Genomic DNA, 26,711 nt, shown 5'->3' on the forward strand with positions numbered 1-26,711 from the left:
TTTTGTTTTGTTTGGCTTTGTCCATTCATGGCTTTCTGCAGTAGATCTGACCATTAGTTGTTGTATTGGTTTTAAAAAAGCAGCGCGAGGTTACTTCTTGTGTTTTTGTACGTTCGTTTGGTTAAAATATCTTCAGGTCCTTCTGGATCTTCACTTTGGTATAGGAAGGATCCAGAAGACCAATCGAGGAGCTTCTCTAGGTGGATCTTTTTGGTATCTTTGCTATAAATATTTGCTCAAGAGAGCTTCTAAAGAAGTTTTTTTGAAAGTGATTAAAAATTAACATGCTTTCGAAAAACTACTTTTATACTATAAAAAATGTTTGGAAGATGGGTAAATGATACCAGTAAATACAGCTAGATTTTAATAAACAAGTATTAAAGTTTGACTCTCAAGTCAGATTTTTGGGTTGGTGGTTACAGTTTAAAGGAAATGAGTACAGAGTGCATTTTTACAGCACAGCCTCTACGTGCGGGTTTTTTTCCTAAATATTCCTGACCTTCCAATGTAATTATCATTATTATAGTCCCCTTTATACAATGAGACTATTCAAACAAGTGTAAAAGTTTTTCAGTGTGCTACCTTGATTACTCCTTGGAATTAGAGGATAATAATGTTGTGAATTATTTTTCTTCTTTCTTGATTTCTGAGATGCCTACTGGAAATAGTAGCATCATCTGTGAAACTTCAGATGAGTGAATAATTTAGGCTAAGTTAGACCTATAATGGTAGAGAAAATAAATTTTCCACTTTGAGTTGCATTTATGTAAGCAGTACCTAGTAAAAATAATAATCGTGTATGGACTTTTCAAAAAGGACTGCATCTGCTTCTTTGAAGCATGACCTCGTATGACTGCCTTGACCATATTTGGTATGATCAGCTTTTGAAACAACATTCAGTTGCTCTTATTTTCTTTTTTTTCCTTCAGAGGCAAACACAAAGTTAAGACATTGATCAGATTAAACACCACCATCAGATTAAGCTTTAAGAGAACCGCAGTTCATCAAAACAGATTGAAGGGCCTCCCAGTTATAGGATGTACCCTCTGATAGGTCTGGGGTCTCGAAACCCAAGGAAGGACAGGTGGCTTCTCTAAAGAAGCTCCCTTTTAGTGGGAAAGTGGAAAAGTAAACACATTATCATAATCAGCACAGAAGGGGGCTTGTGGTTGAGGTTAGCTCTTGGCCCTGCAGGCTGTCTCCTCTGAGGAGAGTCTCAGAGGGTGAGTGGCAATGAAATGATGATAGAGGATCTTCTATCAGAATAAACAGCATACCCAGATCCTTTAAAAAGAGGGGACTGGCTCAGAGTCTTGGGTGGGAGGGAGGAAAGTATGAATGCAGGAACGAATGCCAAATGCCTGGCAGGTGCCAGCTCCTGGGGGTTTTATAATCCATGCTAATGAGTTTGGGCTTTACTCTGAGAACACCATTAAAGGGTTTTATGTAGGCAAGTAACATAATCAGGTCGGCCCCTAGAAAGCTCATTCTAAGATTTAAGGATACCATAGGGGAAAAATGGTATTTTTTAATGCAAACTGTTATAAAATCACACTTTTTTTCAGCATCTTCTTTAAAGAGTGCTTTGCCCGGTGTTCCAAACACAGGGTTCTTGACGCCTCGCTTTAGAGATGATCAGACAGGGAGGCATAACAAAAGTCCCTGTCCTGACTCGAAATTGCTGCCTCCACTTGGGGACCTAGAGTGAGTGATTTTTACAAGTTTGGAGGCCACTTGGAGTGTAAGTGGAGGCATACAGTGTGAGTTCAATTGCAGAAAAACAAACCAGGTAAGTGCAGCGCACATTAAAAAAAGGAAGCCAGGACTAAAAAACTTACAGATTCTTTAATTTTCTTGGATAAATGAAAACAAACTATTGCCATTATAAATAGAAAGTAAAATTGATACAGGGAAATCAGAGAGAAAGTGGAATCTAGAGTAACTCTTAAGAGATCTGCTATGGCAACGGCAGACAGAGGAAACAAAGCAGGTGTGGTGCGTCCCAGAAGATAAATTCCATTTCGAACATGCAGTGTGAAAGCCTACATACAGAACCTCCATGTGGGGTGACTTTGTAGGTATGCCAGTAAGGATCTTAGGGGAGATCTGAACCAGAGGTTAAGATTTACCAAGTTGTGCTCCAAATGAGGGAGCAGATCCCATGATCCAGAGATTGACAGCCCCGGGGGGAGATTGTTTTAACCCCTGAGGGTTAACGCACAGTGGGGTGCCCTTTGCTAAAGAAATGCGTCATGTCGCTTTCTTTGTTCAAACCTAATCTAGCTAAAGCCTCCTTGTTAACTGTCTTGGATTTAAAAGCTGACGCTGGGCTTCCCTGGTGGCGCAGTGGTTGAGAATCTGCCTGCTAATGCAGGGAACACGGGTTCGAGCCCTGGTCTGGGAAGATCCCACATGCCGCGGAGCAACTGGGCCAGTGAGCCACAGTAACTGAGCCTGCGCGTCTGGAGCCTGTGCTCTGCAACAAGAGAGGCCGCGATAGTGAGAGGCCCGTGCACGGCGAAGAAGAGTGACCCCCGCTTGCCGCAACTAGAGGAAGCCCTGGCACAGAAACGAAGACCCAACACAGCCAAAAAATAAATAAATAAATAATAATTAAAGGAGCTAATAATTAAAAAAAAAAAAAGCTAAGGCTCAAATGAGTTAACACTGTTGACTCTTAGAATTTGAGCATCAGTGTATCCCCAGAGTTGGTTCATTTTCTGCCTCTGCTTTAGTCTTATCTCATACCCTTTAATTGTCGCACTTAAGTAATTAGAGAAACATTCCAGTATTTGCCTCTAGTCAGCAGAGGAGAAGTACGTACACCTTGGACTTTTTTTTCCTTTCTCTCCTCATAAATAATACTGAGCCATCATTTGAGTATCACTTTCATTTCTGTCTGGAACATAAATGTCAAATTGAGCCAGGCAGTAAAAATACAAAGAAATGAAGCTACCAAAATGCATGAGTGACTAGGTTCAATTCAGGGCAACATTTTCACCTTGAGGCGTTTGTCCTAAAATCAGCCTTAAGCTTTGCATGGAGTAGAAAATACATGGAAATTTTATAAATGCACTATTAAAAAATTCACTTAATATGGTATCTTTCTGTGAAGAATACCAAGGAGTACCCTTGAGAGTACTTGAGAGAGTTAGGAAATTTTCATGTTTTATAAGCTAGAAAATCATTTTCAAGAACTTGTAGATTTTGGTCAATAAGGTGCTGGAGATCAGCACTGAATCAGCGAACTCTAATATTATTTTCCATCTAATAGAGGTCAACTCAGTTTTGTGCATGCCAAGAAAAAAGAGAATTTGGTGCCATTGAGAATGAAGTAGTTTAAATTCCTGATTGAAATGATATTGCTACTCTGGCATCCAGGCTTCTAGTGGGAAAAAGTATATGAGGCCAGCTGCTGGGTATTAAACCTGTACTTTTCATAAGGCTTTTCAGCAGTACTTGTACATGACAGAGATTAAACGAAAAAAAAAAAAAAATGATGGCAACTGAATTTATGCTTTCCAATTCTCAAATTAAAGCTAGACAGTCAGCAGTTCCAGAATCTAGACATCTAATCCTTGCAAAATGGTGTCACGGGGGCAACCACTGAGTGTTCAGGGAAAAGAAATGCTGGTCTTGGTTTTGACTTTGGATTAGCAGACATTGTATCAATAGAACTTCTCTAGAAGGGCGCTTTCAGGTGGTGAAGGAGTAGTCAGATTAAGGTTTTTAAAACACCTCCATCAAGTTAAGAAAGTAGGCCTTGGTACTTTCGTATGAGACACCAGACTTCAAAGAAAAGATGTACTTGCGATCTGACTGAGAGGTTTTATAATTTTTTATTGGATCCAGTTTTCTAAGGCATGTTAGAAGAGTAACTAACATGACACATGTTTTTCCTCTCTTCCTCCAAATAAAGATAACAACTAACCAAGCAGTTATGCCACTAAAACCCTACCATCTTTTATAACAGTTTGCTTATTACATTGTTGCATGCAGCTTCCGCGTTCCCATGGTATTGAGCATGAATGATATGCATAGCCAGACTGAAATAGTCTCCACAAACAAACTTTTGTTTATGCTTTTGAGATGTAACATGTCTGCTCAGGGCTCTGTTGCTTTTCCAATTAAAAAAATAACATTATATTAAGAGAATCTTCTTTTTACCAATTAGGTCAAAGTCCTAAAATTTTAAGACCCAAACCCCATGGTTTAGAGCGAACTGATTCACAAACCATAGGTGACTTTGCTACAAGAAGAAAGGGTATGTACTTTAGCACCGCATGCTGGATTGGGTGTTGGGAATTTATTTATTCTGTGATGTTGTTTCCTTTAAAAGTAAAGGAGAAGAGCCTTAAATACTATTTTGTTGTAAATAAAACTTCCCAGCATGTAATTTCTAAAGTGAATGCTTCCCATAATACACAACGCGTATATTTGTTATGCCATTAACAGCAGCATGTTAAATATTTGATAATATATGATATTCAGTCTTTTCCTTTTGCATTATTCTTTTAACCTTTTAGACATCAATAGAGTGTTTTCTTTAAGCTTGTGAGATGCTTGTGAGTTCCAGTTGTCTCCTGTATTTATGTATAATGTATATATTCTGTTCTGAGACAATGTACAATCATTTCCATGGATTCATTACTTTATGCCATTACTTAGAATTTGACAGTTAAGCAGCTATTAGCCTTTGTGTTTTAAAAAAAAGTGAAAACATCAGAGTTAAAGAAATGCTTTCAAGTGAGCACAGCATTCTGTACGTGTCCATTTTAAGTGTATAGGTGAGCAAAATTATTTTAACTCAAACTTAAATCAATGTAGCCTTCAGAAAATCTCATTGAATTTTTTTGTATTTGAGTTGCCAAAAATACTTCGGCCTCAACCCCAGAGAATCTACATATTCCTTTAAAATGACTACCTATTTTTCAGTTTGAAGGTCATTGTAACTTGGTTGATTCAATGTACACATATATGGACAAAGAAAGAGTAGAGGAGGGATGCCTGGAAAAAATGAAGACTTTTTCTTTAGAGTGGCAGGATGAAATGTAACTAAAATATTTACCTAATATGTTTAAATCGTATCCTAAAATGTAATGAATATTAACAAATAATATCGTTGAAGTTCTTTTGCTCATGCCATGAATTTCTGAAAACTGAGTCTTACTTTAAGGGCGAAGAGCTCTGTGGAATGTATACTGGCAGAGTAATTAATTGTCCACTGCAATAATAGGGTAAATAAGCAAAGACAACGTATAAATAAAGCTAATAAGAACATTAGCATTTATTTTTACTTAATCTGTTAAAGGATATTGTTGGTTAAATTAAGCTAAAAATTTGAGGCAATTGTTAAAGAGCAGAGTTTGAGCATAAAGATATAATTATTGCTTTGTTTTATTTGGTTCCAGACTGGGCCTGAATTAATTTAAAAGATTTGGTTATTAATTCTTTTTTTCAGTTTTTGGTTTTAGCGAAGTTTTGTGTTTATTGCTTCCTAAACATCATTTTATATGTATAGTTGTATAAATGATGCTTCAATGTTGATGATGAGGACTGTTTTTACATAGAAAATTAAATCTCCGTGTTTGAGGATAAAGTTAGTGAAAAAAAACAAGATAAGGAAATAATGAAAAGTATAAGTCAAGTAACTATGAAGGAATTGGGTCACATTAGTCTTTCTTGTTCTCATTAAGTTTATATTCATAAAATATTTACTTAAGAAGCAACATGTTGTAATAATAGAGTTTTATTTAGACTTTCAGTCAACAATCAGGAAACATTATCTGATTTAGCTTTTGCCACTAATTTTTTAGCTGTGTAACCTTGGAAGAATCACATAACATCAGTGAACTTCTTTTCATGTGTGAAACTAAGCTGGTGCTACGTGTACTCTGGCTATAATGTATAAAGAGAGATGTAGAAAGAGGGTCTTGTTTTGTTTTCCAAATTTCTGTATGCTAAAGTCTCTTTTTTCTCTTTTGTTTCAGTCAAGCCAGCACCTTTAGAAATAAAACCTTTGCCAGAATGGGAAGAATTACAAGCCCCAGTAAGATCTCCCATCACTAGGAGTTTTGCTCGAGAGTAAGTCTTTGTTTAAAATACTTAGCTTGATTGTTCATTGTAATGGAGAGTACCTAGAACAGTGGTTCCCAAAGGATGGTCTGGGGAGCCTCCCTTTTTGGGGTTCTGTGAAGTCAAAACTATTTTCATGAATATACTAAGATGTCATTTGCTTTTCCACTCTCCTTCTCTCATGAGTGTACACTGGAGTTTTCCAGAGGTGGCATAATATTGGACGATATCGTTGTGACAGCTAATAGTGTATGTATTTGTGTACCCTTGTCTTTTGATTTTTTTTTCTATTATATGTAATGTGGTAAATATCAGTAGATAGCACCCATATTAACCAAAGTTCCTTGGGGTTCTCAATAAATTTTAAGGGTGTGAAAGGTTCATGAGGCTAGAAATTTCTGAGAACTGCTGCTCTGGAAAATACGGTAGTTTCTTCTGGGGATTATTTAATGGAGATTCATTTAAATGTATATGGGGAAATGAAAAGAATGTTTGTAGTTACAAACCTGTGTTGAATGTGTACGTGTGTGTGTGAATATATGTGTGTGTGTGTGTATATATATATATATATATATAGTTTTTTTAAATAGTAATTCTTAAATCTTCCTTTTTATATCTATATCTTTCTACTTATCCCCCACATCACTAGCAATACTTTTTTTGTTGTTCTGCAGAAGGTACTTTGTTGTTGTTGTTTTTTTAACATCTTTATTGGAGTATAATTGCTTTACAATGCTGTGTTAGTTTCTGCTTTATAACAAAGTGAATCAACTATACATATACATATATCCCCTTATCTCCTCCCTCTTGCGTCTCCCTCCCACCCTCCCTATTGCACCCCTGTAGGTGGTCACAAAGCACCAAGCTGATCTCCCTGTGCTATGCGGCTGCTTCCCACTAGCTAGCTGTTTTACATTTGATAGTGTATATAAGTCCATGCCACTCTCTCACTTCGTCCCAGCTTATCCTTCCCCCTCCCCGTGTCCTCAAGTCCATTCTCTACGTCTGCATCTTTATTCCTGTCCTGCCTTTAGGTTCTTCAGAACCTTTTTTTTTTTTTTCAGCTTCCATATGTATGTGTTAGCATACGATATTTGTTTTTCTCTTTCTGACTTACTTCACTCTGTATGACAGACTCTAGGTCCATCCACCTCACTACAAATAACTCAATTTTGTTTCTTTTTATGGCTGAGTAATATTTCATTGTATATATGTGCCACATTTTCTTTATCCTGCAGAAGGTACTTTGATGCTCAGAAATATCCCTTTACAGAAGCAGACTTGAAGACATAGAGAAGAAGCTAGTGGCTACCAGTGGCGGGGTGGGGGGGTGGGAATAGGGTGGGGAAGTGGGAGGTACAAACTACCTCCCACTACAAGATAAGTGGGAGCTTATCTTGGGTGTAAGATAGGCTCGAGGATGTATTGTACAACACAGGGAATAGAGCCAATATTTTGTAATAACCGTAAATGGAAAGTAACCTTTCAAAATTGTGTAAAAAACTTAAAAATTTTTTAAAAAAGAAAATATCCCTTTACAAATAGCTATAAATATTAGTTGTGCATTTGAATGTGTGTGATAAATTGTACAATAATAAATGCGTACAATAAATGATTGTAAGCATAAATGTTTCTGGAAGAATGTATACTATCACTCATTTTTAGTTTCGAAGCGAATTGAGAAACTTGGTCAGGATGTGTGTTTGTGATGGTCATCTCTGTAATCAGCTCCTCCAGGTTTCCCATGTCTCCCCGGCCGGATTCAGTGCACAGCACGACTTCAAGCAGCGACTCACATGACAGTGAAGAGAATTATGTTCCCATGAACCCAAACCTGTCCAGTGAAGACTCGGTAAGTAGAATCTTCTCTTAACGTCTCTCTTCCTGAGCAGCCCTTCTGAATCATTCACACTAGACCTTTCTTGCAGTCCATACACCTTACCCTTCCATCTTTCTTTACTTAAGGAAAAAGGATAAAAGACAACTTTTTAAAAATGCTTTTGGGGGCTTCCCTGGTGGCACAGTGGTTAAGAATCCACCTGCCAATGCAGGGGACACGGGTTCGAGCCCTGGTCCAGGAAGATCCCACATGCCGCGGAGCAACTAAGCCCGTGTGCCACAACTGCTGAGCCCGTGTGCCACAACTACTGAAGCTCGCGTGCCTAGAGCCCGTGCTCTGCAACAAGAGAAGCCACCGCAATGAGAAGCCCGTGCACCACAACAGAGAGTAGCCCCCACTCACCCTGCAACTAGAGAAAGCCCGCGCGCAGCACCGAAGACCCAATGCAGCCAAAAAATAAAATAAATTTTAAAAATTAAGAAAAAAACTTCATATAAAAATGCTTTTGAAAAACGGCATCATCAAGTCTAAAACCAATAAAGGGTCAAAGTGTAATATTAATATCTATAAAGTAGATACAAGTTAGTTAAAAATCATAAAAGTTTTCCAGTTATATTTCTTTTAAGATGTACTTCACTTTTGAAACTATTCAAGAAAATACTTTTTACTGGAAGCATTTTATAATGCATTTCTCCAGACCCACGTCAGCGCACTCAGGGTGAAACAATCTTATGCCGAGGGTTTTTAATAATCATTCAATAATACATCCTTAGGTAAGGCTTAAAGATCAAAGAAGACCTGTTAAAACCTGATTTACTTCAGACTGACTTATTACCCCAAGGCCCAAGAATTTTGTAATAGTAGCAAGCATTATGTTCCCCAGAAATCAGGTAGTTGCCAGAAAATACTTCAGATGTTTAAAAATACAAGCCAATTTTAATTTTTTAAAAATCTTTTCCTTTTGCTTTCCCTCAAACCAGAGTCACTGCTTGCTCTGTTATTTGCTTTTTAGTAGATAAGTCTATCAGTTGGCATTAGGATCCCCTCTGAGTAACAGAAAATAAGCAAATAACAAGGACTTAAGTAAGATGTTTATTTCTTTCTTATGTAGAAGTCCAGAGAGTCAGTCCATGGTTGTTGCGGCAGCTTTTTGTTCCAGGAGCCCTCGGGGATCCTTGCCCCTTACTGCTCTCCAATCCGCTGTCCCCTGGGTCTGGCTCACAGGCTCAGTAGAACAAGATGATTCACATTCCAGGCTGCAGAATGGAGGGAAGGAAGAAGAAGCAAAGGATGCAGCCCAATTGCCTCATAGAGAAGGTTCCCAGAAACTGCTGAGTACAAACTGTTGACCAGAACTTAGCCTCTGGCCACATAAACACGAAAAGGACTGGAAACTGTAGCCTTTGTACCGAGGGACAGTGGGCCTGGCTAAAAATCCCCTTCCCGGTGGAAAGGGGAGAACAGATCATGGGGCACAACCAGGCAACATCTGATAAGCAAATACCTAATGTCAAAATTTGGCATGAGTAACATTTTAGTGACTTTATTTTCTTTAAAACAATTCTGTTCAGAGAGTCAATGTATAAAGCCCAATTTTTTCATTGAATTTATATCTTTAATGGACTTTAGGCAGAAACAGGTTTCTCACGACCATTTGTCAGGGAACAAAATTAAGTGATTTGAAAAGCCTGATTTGATGCTTGAACTAATTAACTGTAAAATATTATGAAATTCATAAAGTGTTCAAAAATGAATAATTTAAAATATTTATGTCAACCCTGAATTAGAATACAAACGAACTATATCAATAACATTTTCACTAATGTTTCAAGGTAGGGCAATTTTTATTAACTGACTTTCACTTCTGGATTCATAATTTTTCCATTTGATGAGTAGTGTTGTATTATTTTTATTAACTTAATTTTTTTCTTCATTATAGTAAACAGACTCTAGTAAGAGTCTAAGTAAATCCTCAGTGCTGCATTGGAGTACATATTGCCCTCAATTTTCATCTTTAGGTGGTTAAATGAATTTTTTTATTACAAAAGTAATTCTTTTCTGAGATACTAAAGAATCTTTTGTTTTGCCCAAAATAGTAAATAAACATAAAAATATTGGAAAGGACCTGTAATAGGAAAGTTTGAAAGTATGATTTGTCATGAGTAGGTGTTAGGTGAAGGGAAAAATCTAGAAAAAAATCCGTTACAATCAGAAAGTCAAAGGAAAGGAAGATATAAAATTGTTCTTTTATATAGTATAACACTAAGCCAGAAAGGTAGTTTTACCTGCCAGTAGAGGTGTCTAAATAACCACCAGATGGTGAATTTCTAAGGTACTGAGGCCCTAAGGGTTAGAAATAAGCAAAAACGTCCCAAGTGAAAATATCCATCTGCCATTCACAATAGAAAAGTCAGCTGTGCCATTTCCATCTTATGCCAGCAACCGCAAGGGCTCATCTTAGTCCAAACAACTTTTCCTGAGGAATGAATGTGATAGTTACAGCAATATTTCCCACACCTCTTGGAATTTATTGTATCAGTGGAGTACCATAGAAGTTCACAAGGTCTAACATATGCTCAGGTTGATGAAGTCGGTAAAAAATTAGTCTTGAAGAAGTTGAAACAGGATTGGATCAAATCTGGCTTATAGGGACAATGAAGATTAAATTCTGTGCATTGAAATGTTGAAGCACAGTCTGTTTCCTACACTGGTGATCATGGAGCAGACAGTGTCCAATGAAACAGTGAATTGGTGATACTGCCTGTTCATTTATACAGACATCCAAAGTCAAGCATTCGTGAAATGAACCCTTAATGTGACGCCTGAAATTCAAGTGACAGTACATCATTACTAAAGACATATATATTGTTTGTAACGACAACATCAAAAGTATGTTCAATAATTTTATGTATTTTTTTCAAGAATTTTAGAAAAACAAAGTACTACTATATTTTTTCTTTTAATTCACAGAACACTTCATAATAACTCTTGGAATCTTAGGGTTTTTCTAAACTGTTTTGGAAAAACACTGGGTTAAAGCCTAGAATGCAGAGACAGGCTGTTCCCAGTTGAGATTAGATTAGATCAAGAGCAAATAGACTTTTTTTATAGGGACACACATTTTAACAATACTTGAAGATGAAAAATTTTCCAGTCCTAGTAATTATTAGAGTACAGTTGAACTAGCAATTCTGAGAAATTCTCTTTAAGAACAACTTACTGAGATTAAACATGTACATCATATGAACTCAAGGGTTTCTTTCATAGCCTGCAACACCGTGAATAATTCTAGGGGTTTCCAATTAGGGAAATTTCAGGTATGGGCTCTGTCGTTACATTTGAATACAAAATTTTACACACACACACACCGTGCAGTCTGGCTTGGTTTTTTTATGTGAGAATGAAATATAGAGTCATTTGCAGAAAAAAATTTCAGTTTTTTCATGAATTAGAAGAAAGAGGGGGAGGGGATAGCTATTTATACTAATTGAGCACTGACACTTGCTTACATTTTTTGTGCCCTACATGTTACTGTCAATATTTTTTTAATGTTTTATTAGCGGTAGTTGATAAATTTGGTTTAAAAATCTGTTCCTACAAATAGGGCCATCACATTCAGTAGTGCAGGTTGTCTACTGCGTACACATGCCGCATACGGTGTGTAGGATATACAGTAGGCCGCACACATGCTGCATCTGAGTACATGCGACCCAGACCATGTCCCCCTCACCAAGGGTAAACTCAGTGTTTTCCTAGCAATTGTCCTTTCCCTAAGTCACAGCTTAGTCTGTTTAACCCAAACAAAATGGAGTAGCAATATGAAAGAATCAGCAGAACCAGATTTATGCAGTTTCCAAATCATGTTGTTCATCCTAACAAGTATAAAATTGTCAAGTTGATTACATCGTTATGGTTTTCTTCAAAAGTGTAAGCTAACATGTGAACAATAATACCTATGTGATAGAAGCCACAGGGATGAAAGTCCCTAATGAATATGTAGTGTCCTGAGAAGTCAAGAACATGCCTAGGTGAGGTTAAAAGCAGCAAGGCATGGAAACAAGTCATTTGTTGGAGCACATTTGAAGACTGTCATGATCAGAGTAGCAGGTGCATGTAGGGACATAAGTTCACATCGTCCTTTCCTTTTTATTTAGCATTGATCTTCATGTTCCTAATAACCTATTTCTTTTTCATTTTTCTGCCTCAAGCTTTTTCATTCTTGTTGTTCATTGCTGTCCTCTCCCTTCCTTTTTTCTTTTTCTTTTCTTAGAGAGGAGTCCTTCTGTTGTACAGTTCCTATTAGGACAGAAAGGGTAAGAAGACAGAAAATTAAGTGGTAAAAATTCCAGGTGGTTGAAACAGAACAGACTTTATTAATGGAGTCAGTATGCATAGCCCTTAGCTACCATACTTATTCTAAATTGATTTTAGTGTGAAAGTCTTTAACTCAAATATAGAACTTTAAAATTTTTTTTAATTTGAGAGGTGAGCTCAGGGTCTTTCTACTCTGCCATCTTGGTCGATCCCTAAAAAAATTTAATTTGAAAGCATGGACTATAAGGATCCTATAGTTAAAGAATGTTATTGAGAACAGATATCATTTTAATAGCGTTGAGTTAGAACTGTTCCAACTGGGAATTCCCTGGTGGTCTAGTGGTTAGGACTTGGCACTTCCACGGCCGGGGGCCTGGGTTCAGTCCCTGGTAAGGGAACTAAGATTCCTTAAGCCGTGCGGCACAGCTGGAAAAAAAAAAAAAAGAAAGAAAGAACTGTTGCAGTTAACTGTAGCTTGATGGCCCAGTCTTAGTCTGAACCGAGTTTTACTTTTCAAACTACTTTTAGCTTGCTCACCTATGCTATGTTTTAATCAATTTTTAAAATATTACTTATTTTTCCCCATCCTAAAAGATTATTTAATTTTCTAAGGAGACATTTCTTCAAGCTATGTCCTCTTAAAGTTAATATTTAGGTTTGAGTAGATGGCAAGCAAGGTAATAAGCAGTATGTTTCATGAATGTTTGACAGTTGATTTTGTTGTATTTTACTTTCAGAATCTTTTTGGCAGTAATAGTCTTGATGGAGGAAGCAGCCCAATGATCAAGCCCAAAGGAGACAAACAAGTGGAATACCTAGATCTAGATTTAGATTCTGGGAAATCCACGCCACCACGTAAGGTAAGTGAAACCTCATTCTTTAAATACACTGAGCTCCCATTTGAAACCTGAAGAATCGGGTCTCCTTTGGGGGAATTTTCTTAGTATGTTTAATTTAAATTTAGTACTATTACTTAATGCTTTTTCAAAAATCACAGAAGTGTTAGACTGATAAATTTATTTTTTCATCTCTGATGGTATGGAAGTTACACACTTTGTACTGTCTTAGTGATTACCATTGAAATGCTTACTTACTAAATTCTAAAGTTCCAAAGTTAATCATGGTCTTCACTCCCTTTCCGATGTTAGCTCAAATTACTCCTTTTCAGACTTTCTTGGTATTTTTGTCCAAAAGTTTTAGGGTTTTTTGTTGTTCTTGTTGTTGTTACACTCACAAATTAGACATTAGTAGTAGTAATATTCTTACTATGTAGACAATGTTTATTTACATTTTCCTACATGTTTACCAACTTCTTTTTTTATCATTCCTTCTTGTGTCTTAGACCTTCCTTCTCTAATCATTTTCCTTCCTCCTTCCTTTAGAAGTTCTTTTCATGGAAGTCTGTTAATGGTAAATTCTTGCAGTTTTTGTTTAACTGAAATGTCTTTATTTTGCCTCATTCTGGAAAATGAGTATTGAGGGTTTTGCGGGGGGAGCAGTTTGAGTTCACAATTCTTAATTGACAGTAAGTTTCTCTCAACACATAGGAGATACTATTTGCTGTCACCTGGCTTCCATTGTTCCTGTGAAAAGTATGCTGTCAGTCTAATTGCAGTTCCTTTGTAGGTAATCTGTCTTTTCTATCTGGCTGATGTTAAGATCTTTTCTATATCTTTGGTGTTCTGCAGGTTCACTACACTGTGTCTAGACATCTAGACATAGATTTTTCTTTATTTATCCTGCTTGGTAGAAGTTGTGCAGTCTTTATTTCTGGACTCATATTTTTTGTCAGTTACGGAAAAGTCTGAATCATTATCTCCCTAAATATTGCTTTTCCACTATTCTCTTTCTTCTGTCCTTTTAGGTTTCTGATTAGACAGTTAGAACTTCTCATTCTGTTTTTCTTATCTTTTACCACTCTTTCATATTTTCTATTTTATCGTTTCTTTGCTTACTTGTAAAATTTCTTTAGATCTGTCACCAAGTTCACTAATTCTCAATTCTTCTGCTTAACCCATGTGTTTAATTTTTAATTTCAGTATTTTATTTTTCACTGCTGAAGTGACATTCTGCTTGGCTTTTTTTCCCCAAATATGCCTATCTGATCTGAATAGCTTCTTACTCCTTTTTTGTTACCTTATTCCTTTTATTTTTTATTTTTCAATTCCTTTAAACATTTTATACATATATTTTATACTATTTATGCAGTAATTTCCATATCTGAAGTCCTTGGAGGTCTGAATCTGTGTTTACTGTTTCTTACGCACCTGATGGCTTGTTTCCTTGTGTGTTCATACATTTTTATTGTGAATTTATTTTGCTAAGCATATCTGTGGGAAACCTGCAGACCTAAATTTGCTTCAGAAAGGATTTGCATTTGCTTCTGCTAGGAAGCAGGTGATGCTACCACCCTAGGACTACCTCAGTTTCCTGCAAGGGTCCCTATCCTAACAGGATAGTTTAGGGTTCCGCATGCCTCCCACCCAGGCCTCCTGATTGCATTGCTCAGTTGACGTTCATCCTGAAGACGACACCATCTTGACCCTTTAGCAGCTCTCTGCTCCCTCCATTTCCCTCACACCTTGGATATTTCCCTTAATTTCTAGTGAGCCCAGCAACGCGTTAATAATTACATTTGTTTTAAGTTAGTGAGTATCTAGTTGGATTTTATGTAGCCTGCCATTCTTGAAATACTCCTTTTCAAAAAACATTTCTTAACTCTGAAAGTAAACACCTGTACCTGTTCTCAGGACTTGAAAAAGTCAAGCTTAAGCTAAAGGCTAAAAGCCAAATATGTCTCTTAAGATGAACCAGGGGTCTGCTCTCCTTCTTTTCTAAGAGTTTCATCTGTTATGGGAGCATTAGTTTGAATTCTTAAATATAATAATTTTAAAATTAAGGGAAAAACAGAGTACAGTTAGGAGAGAGACAACATTGTTAAACTGAGGTAGTTAATGTGATTTTTTGGTGACCCAGTAGAATTTCAAGAGTTAGTCACAGTGCATATGTGTCTGTGTTTTAAGACTGGAGTTCACACAGAAGCACCGCTTTTTCTGTGGAGGTTTATGGGTTTTTTTCCTTTGCTTTTTAGCAAAAGAGCAGTGGCTCAGGCAGCAGTGTAGCTGACGAGAGAGTGGACTATGTCGTGGTTGACCAACAGAAGACCCTGGCTCTGAAGAGCACGCGTGAAGCCTGGACCGATGGGAGACAGTCCACAGAGTCTGAAACGCCAGCCAAGAATGTGAAGTGAAAATGCCGCTTTAATGTCTCTGAACAAAAGAGGGCCGAGCTGTAAGGAGAAATCCTGTTTGACCGAAGATAACTTGACCCTTGTACTCTAGGTAGATCCTCAACGGAGCAGAGTCGAAGTCAGAGGACCTTTCAGACTTAATCAAGCCATTGAGCGTGTAAATGGTGCTTTGTGGTATCTGAACAATTCATCACATGTAAATAATGTGGGAAAATACTGTTGTTTGGTTCCCAGAGAAACATTTGTCTCGTAGTTAACACACTTGTAGTATTACTGTATTTATGCACTTTTTCATTTAAAGCATTGGTTTGGGTATTCCCGAATGGACCTTAACATGATTCTTTTGGGAGTTCTTGTTTTTCCTCACACTACTCTTAAGAACAATGCTACGTGAACTAAGCTACTTTCCACTGGGAAATTGCTCTTTCAGCTGCAGGGTAACAACATGACGTGAGAAGTAGATTCACAATATACCTTTCTACCTGAAACTTAACGGGGTAACCGTTAGCTTAAACTACAAAGTAGAGTTGGACTCATCATTCATTGCCTTCCAAAATGCTAAGCATCATGTACCTACTGGTGTCAGGACTTTGTTCTCTGGTTCATGGACATTTGGTTTTCAGTGGTGGAACTTTCTTACATTTTGTTAATTACAGTGTTTTGGGCTCATTAAGTGAAGATTCTGCCAGGTGGGATCTTACACCTTGGAAAGAGTGAATAATCACACTATCAAGTAAGCGTACAACTCACTGATGGCATGTGGTGACGATGTGCTCTCACATTTTCAACATGTATTAAACTTTACGTTCTTTGCAAAGTGTAGATTATATAACTAATCAGGTACGTACCAGGCACTGATGTGCTAATACACTAATCAGGTTTAGACAGTGAGCTTTAGTTGTATTCGTGTTAGTCCTCTAACGCTGGTTTCCAGTTTGGAATTAATGGCACAATTGACATTCACTGTTAGTTATAGCAACATACTGTGATTTTTAATTAGACAGTCATTCAGAATTATTACTCTAAGAATGAAATTCTGTCTTTTGACACCATAGTGCCCTTTCTATGATTTTTTTTAAACTTTACTTAATATTCTTCTTGGCCTTATCCTATTTAAATCCCTATGCAATTAATATTTTATATCTGCATTTTTTTTAAAAAAAATAGATGTTATATAAGTGATTCTCATATGTAGCACCTATTGCTTTTCCAGTAAAAGAATTAAGGATTTTGTACTGTGATTTATATTCACTGCCCCAATTCAAGAAATATTGGAGCCTTGCTATAATGTGAAATCTTATAGTCACGGACCTCTTCCAACCAGATTTCTGAAACCACCAGAGGTATCGTATAATTCTGTCTCACCTATAACATGGTCCTATAGCAAGACCACACATTATCTATAGTAAGGCTACAATTTATCTGTCTTGGCTTTGCAATGTAATTTAGAAAGCAGGTATACTTATTGGTTTGATTGGTTTTTAACTAAGTTACATACAATCTCTTATGTACTGATTTGAGACTTACTAACAGTGTTTGGAGGGGGCATAGGGATTGAAGAGCCCACAGCTGAGGCATGTTTCCCTCCATGCAGGCCTCTAATGTTGCCTGAGTACACAGATGTGCCCTGATTTCTGGCCCCTTGGTCACCGTACTGTGTCTAATCAATGTAATGGGTTTATGTCCCCTCCATGAGCTAAAAACGTTCATAACAAGATGAATTGTAGACAAGTAACATTGGATGCTTTTAAATGTTTGCTTCTTTTTAAACAAAAACTAAAACCCAGAACTGAATTTTGAGGTGGATTTTTAAATAAAAAAACATTGTTTGAGTTTGCTCTGAGTAAGCTGTTTTATAATGAAACCACAAAATAGAGTCGAAAATCATTGAAATGTGCCTCAACTGTCAAAACACATAACACAGTTGATGTGTGAAGATACCAAATTGTGTTGCATGGAGGATAAACATATTTTGAGATTTAGAACACAACAATAAATATATTGTTAATTCAAAAGTAGAAATCTTGTTTTAAAAGCTACCTATCAGAAGAGTCAAGGCAATAATGAATTTTTTAGTGTAATTTCTCAATTTTTTACAAGTTACCATTTTGAAGACCCACAGCACTCAAATGTGTAGAAATTTTCCCATTATGCAGAGTAATTTAAGAATTGAAAATTAGGCAGTTTGTTAAACTAAATCACATTAAACATTGCATTAACAAATTAAATGAAAAGACAGTCTCTTATAGAGCAGTATTTCCCAAAGACTTTTTAGCACTAGAATCTCTTTTAAGTAAACTCTTGTGTAAGCACAATATGTAAAGCCTGGAAGGTCCATTTGATCAGTGTAACTGTATTTTGAGTCCACATTTATGTTTACTTGTCTTAGAACATTACTAAGAATAACATTTCTAAGTAACACAAATGTGAAATTGGGGTTATAGATAGTTGGTGATACCTTAGCTGCCAGTCTGTTTCTATGCCTTGTTTTATTCGCATACTATCAAGAGAATTTTGCTTCATGCAAATGTAAGTGAGTACAAATAATAATAGGGTTTAAACACACATTTCAGGAGATTCTTTAACTAGAGATAGGTAAAGTTGTATGCCCAGGTTTATATAAAAGTAAATTATCCTGGTAGTGGAAGTTTATACATAAGCAGCCTCCAGTGTGGTAAAATAGTGTATGTAACACATTAGAATGTGCATTTTTACTAAGTTTTTAAACTACACACTTTTATAAAAACAAAATTTGAATCAAACTCTTTAATACCCCTGATCGCCCACAAGAAGCTGAGTTTCGGCCAGGCATGGGTTGAACACCACTGGTTAACTGTGTAACAGTTGTGTTATAAATCAGAAGTTTTCTTCCCCCATGTTTGATGCTCTCTACCTTTTATTCCTTATTTTGAAAAACTGTACAATTTTATGAAAGTTTGAATACCAGTGCTCAGCTCTGCTTTCAAAACTCAAAATTCAGACTTGAATAATTTAAGCTATTTAACCCACAGGATGCATCACCTTAGAAAGCTATAAAAGTGGTTTTTATCTACACTCTATACGTTTTCATCTTTATTTTTATCAATACCATATAAGCTACTGTGAGCATTTTAGAGAATTCCATAAAGGTACTATGAATGTGTGTATGTATATATACCATTGTATTTAATCATAGACTAAGTTTAATTTGATATAGAAATACTGCCATACTTGTACATTAATGTCATAAGTCATAATTCCCTCTAGACTCTTTATATTTAATTCATCGGAGGTCATAATCTTCATAGTCATAAATGCATTCAAACTGGAAATTGAACACCAGTGTTTGTTTTTCTTTCTCTTTTAGTGGGAAGTTGTCTGCTTTCCCCCTTTAGCGAAAACAGTATTTTTTATATTTTGTTAAACTGTTGACTACTTTATGCCTGTACACTATACCATAGGCATAATTCTTAGATATTCCCAAATACTCTTAGTGCCTCCTTATTTGGCCCATTGACAGTATTGGTGTTAGTATTTCGAATGAATTATCCTTTAAAAATATACTAACCTTAAACATTTTAGAAACAACAAGGGGGACTGAATCTTTTTATTCCTATCTTTGGGTCATTGTGATAGGTCTTATCTTCCATGGTTAGATAAGCAGTCAGGTCTGTAACAGGATTGACATAACATGACCAAACCAAATGGATACAGAGAGAGAGAGGGGCATATCCCAGGATAACAGTTATTGTCAATAACATCAGCTATCTGTAAATCTGTATATAATTTAAAATACCAACAACTATGAGGTGAAAAGCCATGGTGCAAATGAATGTTGTAGACATCATGGACTTGTTCTGATGAAAAATCACTTGTCGGGTTGTTGAGATGATTGGTTTTAATCTGACTAAATATGTTTATATATCACTACAGCTTGAAGTAATTTAGTTCATCCTCCATAGACTTATCTTTCTTTAGGATCAGTATAATGCATATTGTGAGTTTCAACAGACTGTTGCGTCAAGGGATTAACATAGCTTCTGGCTTCCTTTACTAAAAAGATATGGCTTTGTGTGAGTTCTTGTAACCTAAATCAATTGTTGATAATCATTCCAAATTTCCACAGCAAAATCTTATGTATAAATTTATTTCTCCCCTCTTGCACATCTTCTTTTGTAAAGATCCAATTGTAGATATTTTGTGCTACCAAATAAAACTTTTCAAACAATTTGGTTTCAAGACCTTAAATAGTCAATTTGGATACCGAAACTGTGACCCAATAAGGACATAAAATTTCTATTTCCAACCCTTCCTTAGAGTCTTTATCTAAATCAAAAACCCAATTCTGCCGTTAACTACGCTTCCCAGTTCTACTTCTATAGGGTCACTCATTTTCTGCAGTAAAGATCCCACTAAATCATGCTAAATATAATAGTCATGCTCTCACTAAATAGGAAAAGCTCCTGAGACCCAGTTGCCCTACGCATATGTGCGTTATTCCTTCATGTAGCGAATGCTACCAGCACTTTGTTGAGTAAAAGGCCAATAAGTAAGGGCCTGTGTGCAACCTTTACCATCAGGAAATACATTCCCAACATGACTTGGGAAATGATAGCTGGCTGGGCTTCTTCATTTCAAGGAAAGTTTTCAAACACCTCCAGTGCTTCATAAAACCCCAAGAAGTACCATAAGTTGTAGCATTTTGCAGCTCTGACTCTGTCATTATGTCATTAGATCATACTTGGGAAGTTTGGGAAGAAAATTAAGTTCCTAAAGTTTATTCCTATAATTCATTAGACAGGATTTTATTACTTTTAATCATGGTTATGTTGGTGATTCACTCGTAGCTCAACATGTCTCTGATTTTGTGTGTGGTGCCCAGAGCATTTGGAGGACTCAGTATGTGTTGGTACAGAAAAGAAAAAATCACATAAATGTTTTAAAAGCCCACTTTCTCCAATATGGTATCATGATGGTTAATGTGTCAACTTGGCTAGGCTGTGGTGCCCGTGTGTTTGTTCAAACACTAGTGTAGACGTTGCTGTGAAGATACTGTGTAGATGTGATTAACATTACAATCCGTTTAGGTAAAGCCGATCACCCTCCATAGTGTGGATGGGCCTCATCCAATCAGTTGAAGGCCTTCAAAGCAAAAACTGAAGTTTCCCACAGAAGAAGGAATTCTGCCCCAAGACCGTAACACAGAAATCCTGTGTGAATTTCCGGGCTGCCAACCTGCCCTACAGATTTCAAACGTGCCGTCCCCACGATTCTGTGAGCCAATTCCTTAAAGTAAACCTCGATTTCCATAGATAGATGCACAGCATACATGGATGGATGGATGGATGGATGGATGGATGGATGGATAGATTCTTTCTCTGGGTCTACTCCCTATTCATTGTGGGAGGAGACATACAAGGACATGAATACCAGGAAGTAAGGATCGCTGGCAGCATCTTAGAAGCTAGCTATCACAAAGGCAGAGTTGAGTGTTAAGAGATGACACCAAAGATGGAGGGCCTTAAGGACCAAGGAACTCAAGTGTATTGAGAATTAAGAACTTTAAAATGTCAGAAGAAAAAGCCTGGAAAGAGTAGGCCACAGGAAGTCAGGAGATAGTTCTGAACCTGGGTCTATGAGTTTAGCTCTGTGTCCTTATAAATTACAAAGCTATTCAACAGTTATTGAGACACTGTGTTTTATATTTACTCTTACTGAATCCTCATAATACTGTGAAGTAGGGAACGTTATTCTCTCCAACCTTCAAGTTCCAACTTAAACAATTCCACAAGGCTTTCCCTCAACTACCCCACCCAGAGGTGCTAGCTCCTTCCTCTGAAAGTCACAAAATTGGGAAGTCTCTTCTGTTTTTCACTTTTGGCTTTTGTGATGGTATATTAATTCGCTAGGGCTACAATCACAAAGCACCACAGACTGGGTGGCTTAAATAACATTTATTTTTTCACAGTTCTGGAGGCTAGAAGTTAGAGGTCAAGGTGTAGGCAGGTTTAATTTCTTCTGAAGCCTCTTTCCTCGGTCTGTAGATGGTCGCCTTCTCACTTTACCCTCACTTGGCCTTTTCTCTGGACATGGGAATCCTGGTGTCACACTCTCTTCTTATAAGGACACCAGCCATATTGAATGAGACCCTCACCTTTATGACCCATTTAACCTTAATTTCCTCTTTAAAGGCCCCATCTCCAAAACCAGTCATATTCTGAGTTATGGGGGGTTGGGTCTTCAACATGAATTTTGGGTGGACACAATTTAGTCCATAACAGATGGCTGTGTTTAGCTCATCTACCTAGCTATATGCACCTTAGGATAAAAACTATGTCTTATCTGTCATTACATCAGTCACAGCCCTGGCAGGAAAAGATGGCACATTCAAAGGAGTAATTGAAGAGAGTTGGATGAAGAAACTGTTGCAAATCTGTAGATTGGGTGAAGGGAACAAACAAGGGGTGGTCAAAAACCCCTAGCAACAGTAAGAAGCCATCAACACTTTGAGAACTAAGGAGGCAAATGGAGGGTGCTGTTACTGACACCCAGCAAGAGCTGTACGCCAGCAGACATTTCAGTCTTAGGTAAAAGGACACAACCACTACCAATGGCAGACCAGCAGGGAGGGAGTCAGGTTACCTCTCCTATGACTTGCCATTGGCTAAAAACAACCAGCAGCCAGAAATAACCCAAGAGATGTAATATCAATACATGGAGGTCATCTTCTCAGGGCACATGGCAAGGCGCAGAAGGCAAGAGGGCAGGTCAGACAGAGCAAACAGAGAAAACCCTTCACAATCGTCATATTTATTACCGTGTCAAACCATCAAAGAAATAAAGGGTCTGTGGAAGATTGGCTTGCTTAATAGCTGATCCAAACTCTTCCTAGAGTGCCATCCTGTACTTCAGAAGCTGTAAGGACAAAAAACTACATTTCCCAGACTTCCTTGCAGCTAGGGCCCGGCCCATCCTCCACTTTCCACCAGTCACATTCAAAGTCAGAAACAGTTCAGTGGAGCGGGAGGCGGAACTCTGCGAAGCATCAGTATTGTTAAATCTAGCCATTCACTTTTAGTAGATGAAGCGATGGGTTCCTGATCCTTGGTCGACAGCTAAGATGGCATATTCTTGGAGCCAACATCTGTGGTGGCAGCTTCCTGCACCCTCATGGCGCCATGGGCACGTGATCCTGGATTCAGCCACTAGTGAGGTGGTTTCGTGAACCCAGTTTCCTGATTGTTTCCATGTCTGGCTCTTCCGTGGCATTGTTCTGAGAATCATTCCTAAAGGCCTATACACCTGCTAGTGATTGTTAACTCTGTATTCTCTATAGTAAATTTCTTTTGGTTTAAAATTGCTAGAGTGGCTTACCCCTGTTGAAAACTGACACGGGCCAGTTTTTCTGCCTCTTGCATTCTGGAATATATTTCTTTCTTATTCTCATATTGCAAAACTGTATAACTAAAGAGAATTGGGGGATGGTGGGAGAGGAGAGGAAAAACACTTGCAATCTGTGTTACTTCCCTTTCTTTGCCTGCAAATGTGCAGATGGATTCTGCTTTTCGCATTTACTGCTGTCATAAATATCTTCCCAGGTGTTAAGCATCTATCTGAATTGTTATTTTAAAGACTGAATAATATCCCTTCAGATATTTTAAAATACTCAATGATATCCAATTTGGATACAGGTGTGGGGAGGGGAACACTGGCATATACAGTAAGTCCCCTACATACAAATGAGTTCCGTTCCGAGAGTGCATTTGTAAGTCCAATTTGTTCATAAATCCAACAAAGTTAGCCTAGGTACCCAACTAACACAATCGGCTATGTAGTACTGTACTGTAATAGGTTTATAATACTTTTCACGCAGATAATACATAAAAAACAAACCCAAAAATCATTTTTAATCTTACAGTACAGTACCTTGAAAAGTAGAGTAGTACATGGGACTTCCCTGGCGGTCCAGTGGTTAAGACTCCGTACTTCCACTGCAGGGGGCACGGGTTCGATCCCTGGTCAGGCAATGGAGAATCCACATGCCGCGCGGTGCAGACAAAAAATAATAAAAATTTTATAAAAAGAAGAGTACAGTAGTACAGTACAACAGCTGGCATACAGGGGCTGACATCGAGTAAACAGGCAAGAAGAGTTACTGCCTGGAGGAGGGAGAGGAGGTGGGAGAGGGTAGAGCTGAAGGATCCTCAGCAATAGGAGACGGAGGGCAAGCTGCAATTTCACTCACGCCTGATGATGATGGAACACATGTTCGAATCTTTGAAAGTTCGCAACTTGAAGGTTCGTATGTAGGGGACTTACTGTACTACCACTGGGAGCAAAAATTGGTACAACTTTTTTTCTTTTACATTTATTCCATGACTGTTTATTGAGAATCTACATCATGCCAAGTACTGTGCAAGGCTGAGTATTCAGAGATGAATAGACCCAGTCTTGTTCTCCATAATTCACAGTCTAGTGGTACAACTTTTTTTAAAGAGCAGTTTATTATTACAATTTTAATGTCTTGAAACTATACTTAACCATTAACCAAGCAACTGGATTTTAAGGAATTAACCCTAAAGAATTAATCAAATGTATGCACAATAATTTATCTCCAAGGAGTTGGAAGTGTATTCAACAATGGAGGATTGGTTAAATTGTGCATACATATGTATATAGCCATTTATAATATAGAACAATAATTTTCAAGTGTGTTCCTCTAACAAGAGAGACCTCTGAAACAAAAGGGAGGCCAAGTTTGGGAGGTCCAATGCCCTTTCACCTTGCTTTACTTAGGGTGTCCCTACTTTTTCTGTTTCCACATTGGAAGATAAGTGTAAGATTTTACTTGAAAGATAGGTTCTGCTAGTGGCAAACATCCTAACTGTTGTAATGAAAGTACATTTAACGTCATGAATGGTTTTTCCAAGATATACTGCTGTGTAAAAATTAAGGCTATATAACTAAACATAGTATAATCCTATGTTTGTATGTAACTAATAGCACTAAAACAGCAGGATATCACTACAGATATTACAGACATTAAAATGATAATTAAAAAGATATTATGGACAACCTTAGGCAAATAAATTTGAAAATTTTATAAAATGAACAAATGGCTATTAAAAAAAAACTTACTACAACTGAGAAAAGAAAATTTGAATAGTCCTATGTCAACTAAAATGAATTTTATAATTAAAAGCCTTTTTTACAAAGAGAATTCTGGGTTCAGACAAAATCTCCAATAAATATTACCAAACTTTTAAGAAAGAAATCATGCGAATCCTACAGGAGTTCAGGAATGCAAGGTAATACACCACATCAGTAAATTAAAGGGGAAAATATTACACAGTCATTTCAATTAATGCAGAAAACTGGTTGATAGATTTCAACATCTATGTATGGTTTAAAAAGCAAAATTCTTATCAACATGAAGTAAAAAAAGAAACGTGTTACAAAGACAAGAATATCTATTTTAAAAATCCATCAGCAAACATCACACTTCATGGTGAAATATTGACGACTTTCTTCCTGAGACCTAAAACAAGACTGGTATGTCCACTATTACCACTTCTGTTCATTACTGTACTGAGGGACCCTGCCAGTGAGAAGTAGGAGATTTAGACAAAATAAATAAAACTGCTATTATTCACAATGATATGATTGTGCATGTAGAAAATCCAAGCAAATCTAAAGATAAAAGATTGCTAGGGACAAAGTTAATAGGCAAAAATTAATTGTATTTTTATGGCCCATAGCAAACAATTCAAATGTGAATTTTTTTAAAAGATGAAGATTATGACAGTAACAAAAATATCAAATACTTAGGAATACATTTAAAATAGAACGTGCAGAACCTCTACTATAAAATATTAATATATACCGTTGAATTCGGTTTGCTAATGCTCTGTTGAGGATTTTTGGATCTTTGTTCACCAGTGATATTGGCCTCTGTGTTCTGTTAGTCCCTAAACAATGATGAAGACCTTTGTTGACGTATTCCTGGCACCCACAAGACTACTTACTCATTCAATCATCTTGACTAGGAATGCACATCCTGTTTCCAAGCACCTACCTCTTTATCCTAGGTTAACTATAAAATTGTCACCATGGCACAATGGCCTCTTGGCGGTATAGAGTGCAACTGCGAATGCTTCTGGATCTTTGTCTGCCCAATCCCACCCTGTGAGGAAGTCACCCTATAATAAACTGATCTATTGATTATATGGAGCTGCCTGCCTCAGTTTTTGGTCTCAAGATGGCTTCTCAGTTCGGTGGGTACTTTTCGTTCCCTCTGTCCTCCAACACGTAACAACCACAATATACCATATGTAAACCTTGATTGGGGGGAAAAAGCTGTATAAGACATTTTAGGCACAAATAGAAAATTGTAAATGGACTAGATAATAAACGATATTGAAGAATTACTCGATATTCTCAGGTGTAATAACAGTATTATGGTACTGTAGTTGAATAGCCTTCAGCAAATAGATGCATGTTGAAATATTTAGGGTTAGAGCATCTGAAAAAAAATCTGAAAAAATTGCTCACAATACATGTATATGTGGAGAAACAGATTTAAATAAAGCAAAATATTAATAATTGTCAAGGTAGTGAGTACTTATTGTAATATTCTTTCAACCTTTCTATTGAAGAGTTTGATAGTAGAAAATTGAAAAATAATGAACAGATAATTGATCTTTCCTATAGAAAGAGAGAGAAGAAAGAGAAAAAGAAGAGAGGAAGGAAGGAAGGAAGGAAGGAAAGAGAGAGAGGGAGAAAGATAGAAAGAAAGAAAAACAAAGAGACAGAAAGAAAGAAGGAGAAGGAAAGAAAGAAGGAAAGAGAGAGAAAGAAAGAAGGGGAAAGAGGGGAAGGGAGGGAAGGAGGAAGGAAGAAGGGAAGGAAAGAAGGAAGAAGAAATAGAAAACAGAATGGTAAGAATAAATAATATACAGGAAATCCTTGAGTTCATCAGAACATGTTTTTTAAAAGCTATTAGTGTGAATTGGCACTCATTCTAAAAAACATTTAAAATAATGTCTATATATTTGCATATATTCTTCACATCACTTTTATCAAATTAATATTTTAATCTAAATAAGAGCACAGGGCTACCCTGGTGGCACAGTGGTTAAGAATCCACCTGCCAATGCAGGGGACATGGACAGGTTCGAGCCCTGGTCCGGGAAGATCCCACATGCCGCAGAGCAACTAAGCCCATGCACCACAACTACTGAGCCTTCACTCTAG

General features: G+C 37.1%; 1 protein-coding gene across 2 annotated transcripts in view; it reads left to right on the plus strand.

Moving 5' to 3' along the window:
* The window catches only part of GAB1 (GRB2 associated binding protein 1), a 131,150-nt gene extending 113,838 nt beyond the window's left edge, over positions 1 to 17,312 (plus strand). Inside the window, exons 7-11 of one of the 2 annotated variants that reach the window (XM_068542553.1) lie at positions 4,175 to 4,264; positions 5,991 to 6,084; positions 7,804 to 7,927; positions 12,967 to 13,089; positions 15,321 to 17,312. In XM_068542553.1, coding sequence (XP_068398654.1) covers positions 4,175 to 4,264; positions 5,991 to 6,084; positions 7,804 to 7,927; positions 12,967 to 13,089; positions 15,321 to 15,479 — 590 coding nt within the window. In that variant the 3' untranslated portion in view covers positions 15,480 to 17,312. The remainder of the gene's footprint in view (positions 1 to 4,174; positions 4,265 to 5,990; positions 6,085 to 7,803; positions 7,928 to 12,966; positions 13,090 to 15,320) is intronic. The other variant, XM_068542554.1, reaches the window with a different exon arrangement.
* Positions 17,313 to 26,711: the final 9,399 nt, after the last annotated feature.

The sequence above is a fragment of the Eschrichtius robustus genome, chromosome 4 (genome assembly GCF_028021215.1).
Source record: "Eschrichtius robustus isolate mEscRob2 chromosome 4, mEscRob2.pri, whole genome shotgun sequence".
NCBI classification, from domain to species: Eukaryota; Metazoa; Chordata; class Mammalia; order Artiodactyla; family Eschrichtiidae; genus Eschrichtius; species Eschrichtius robustus.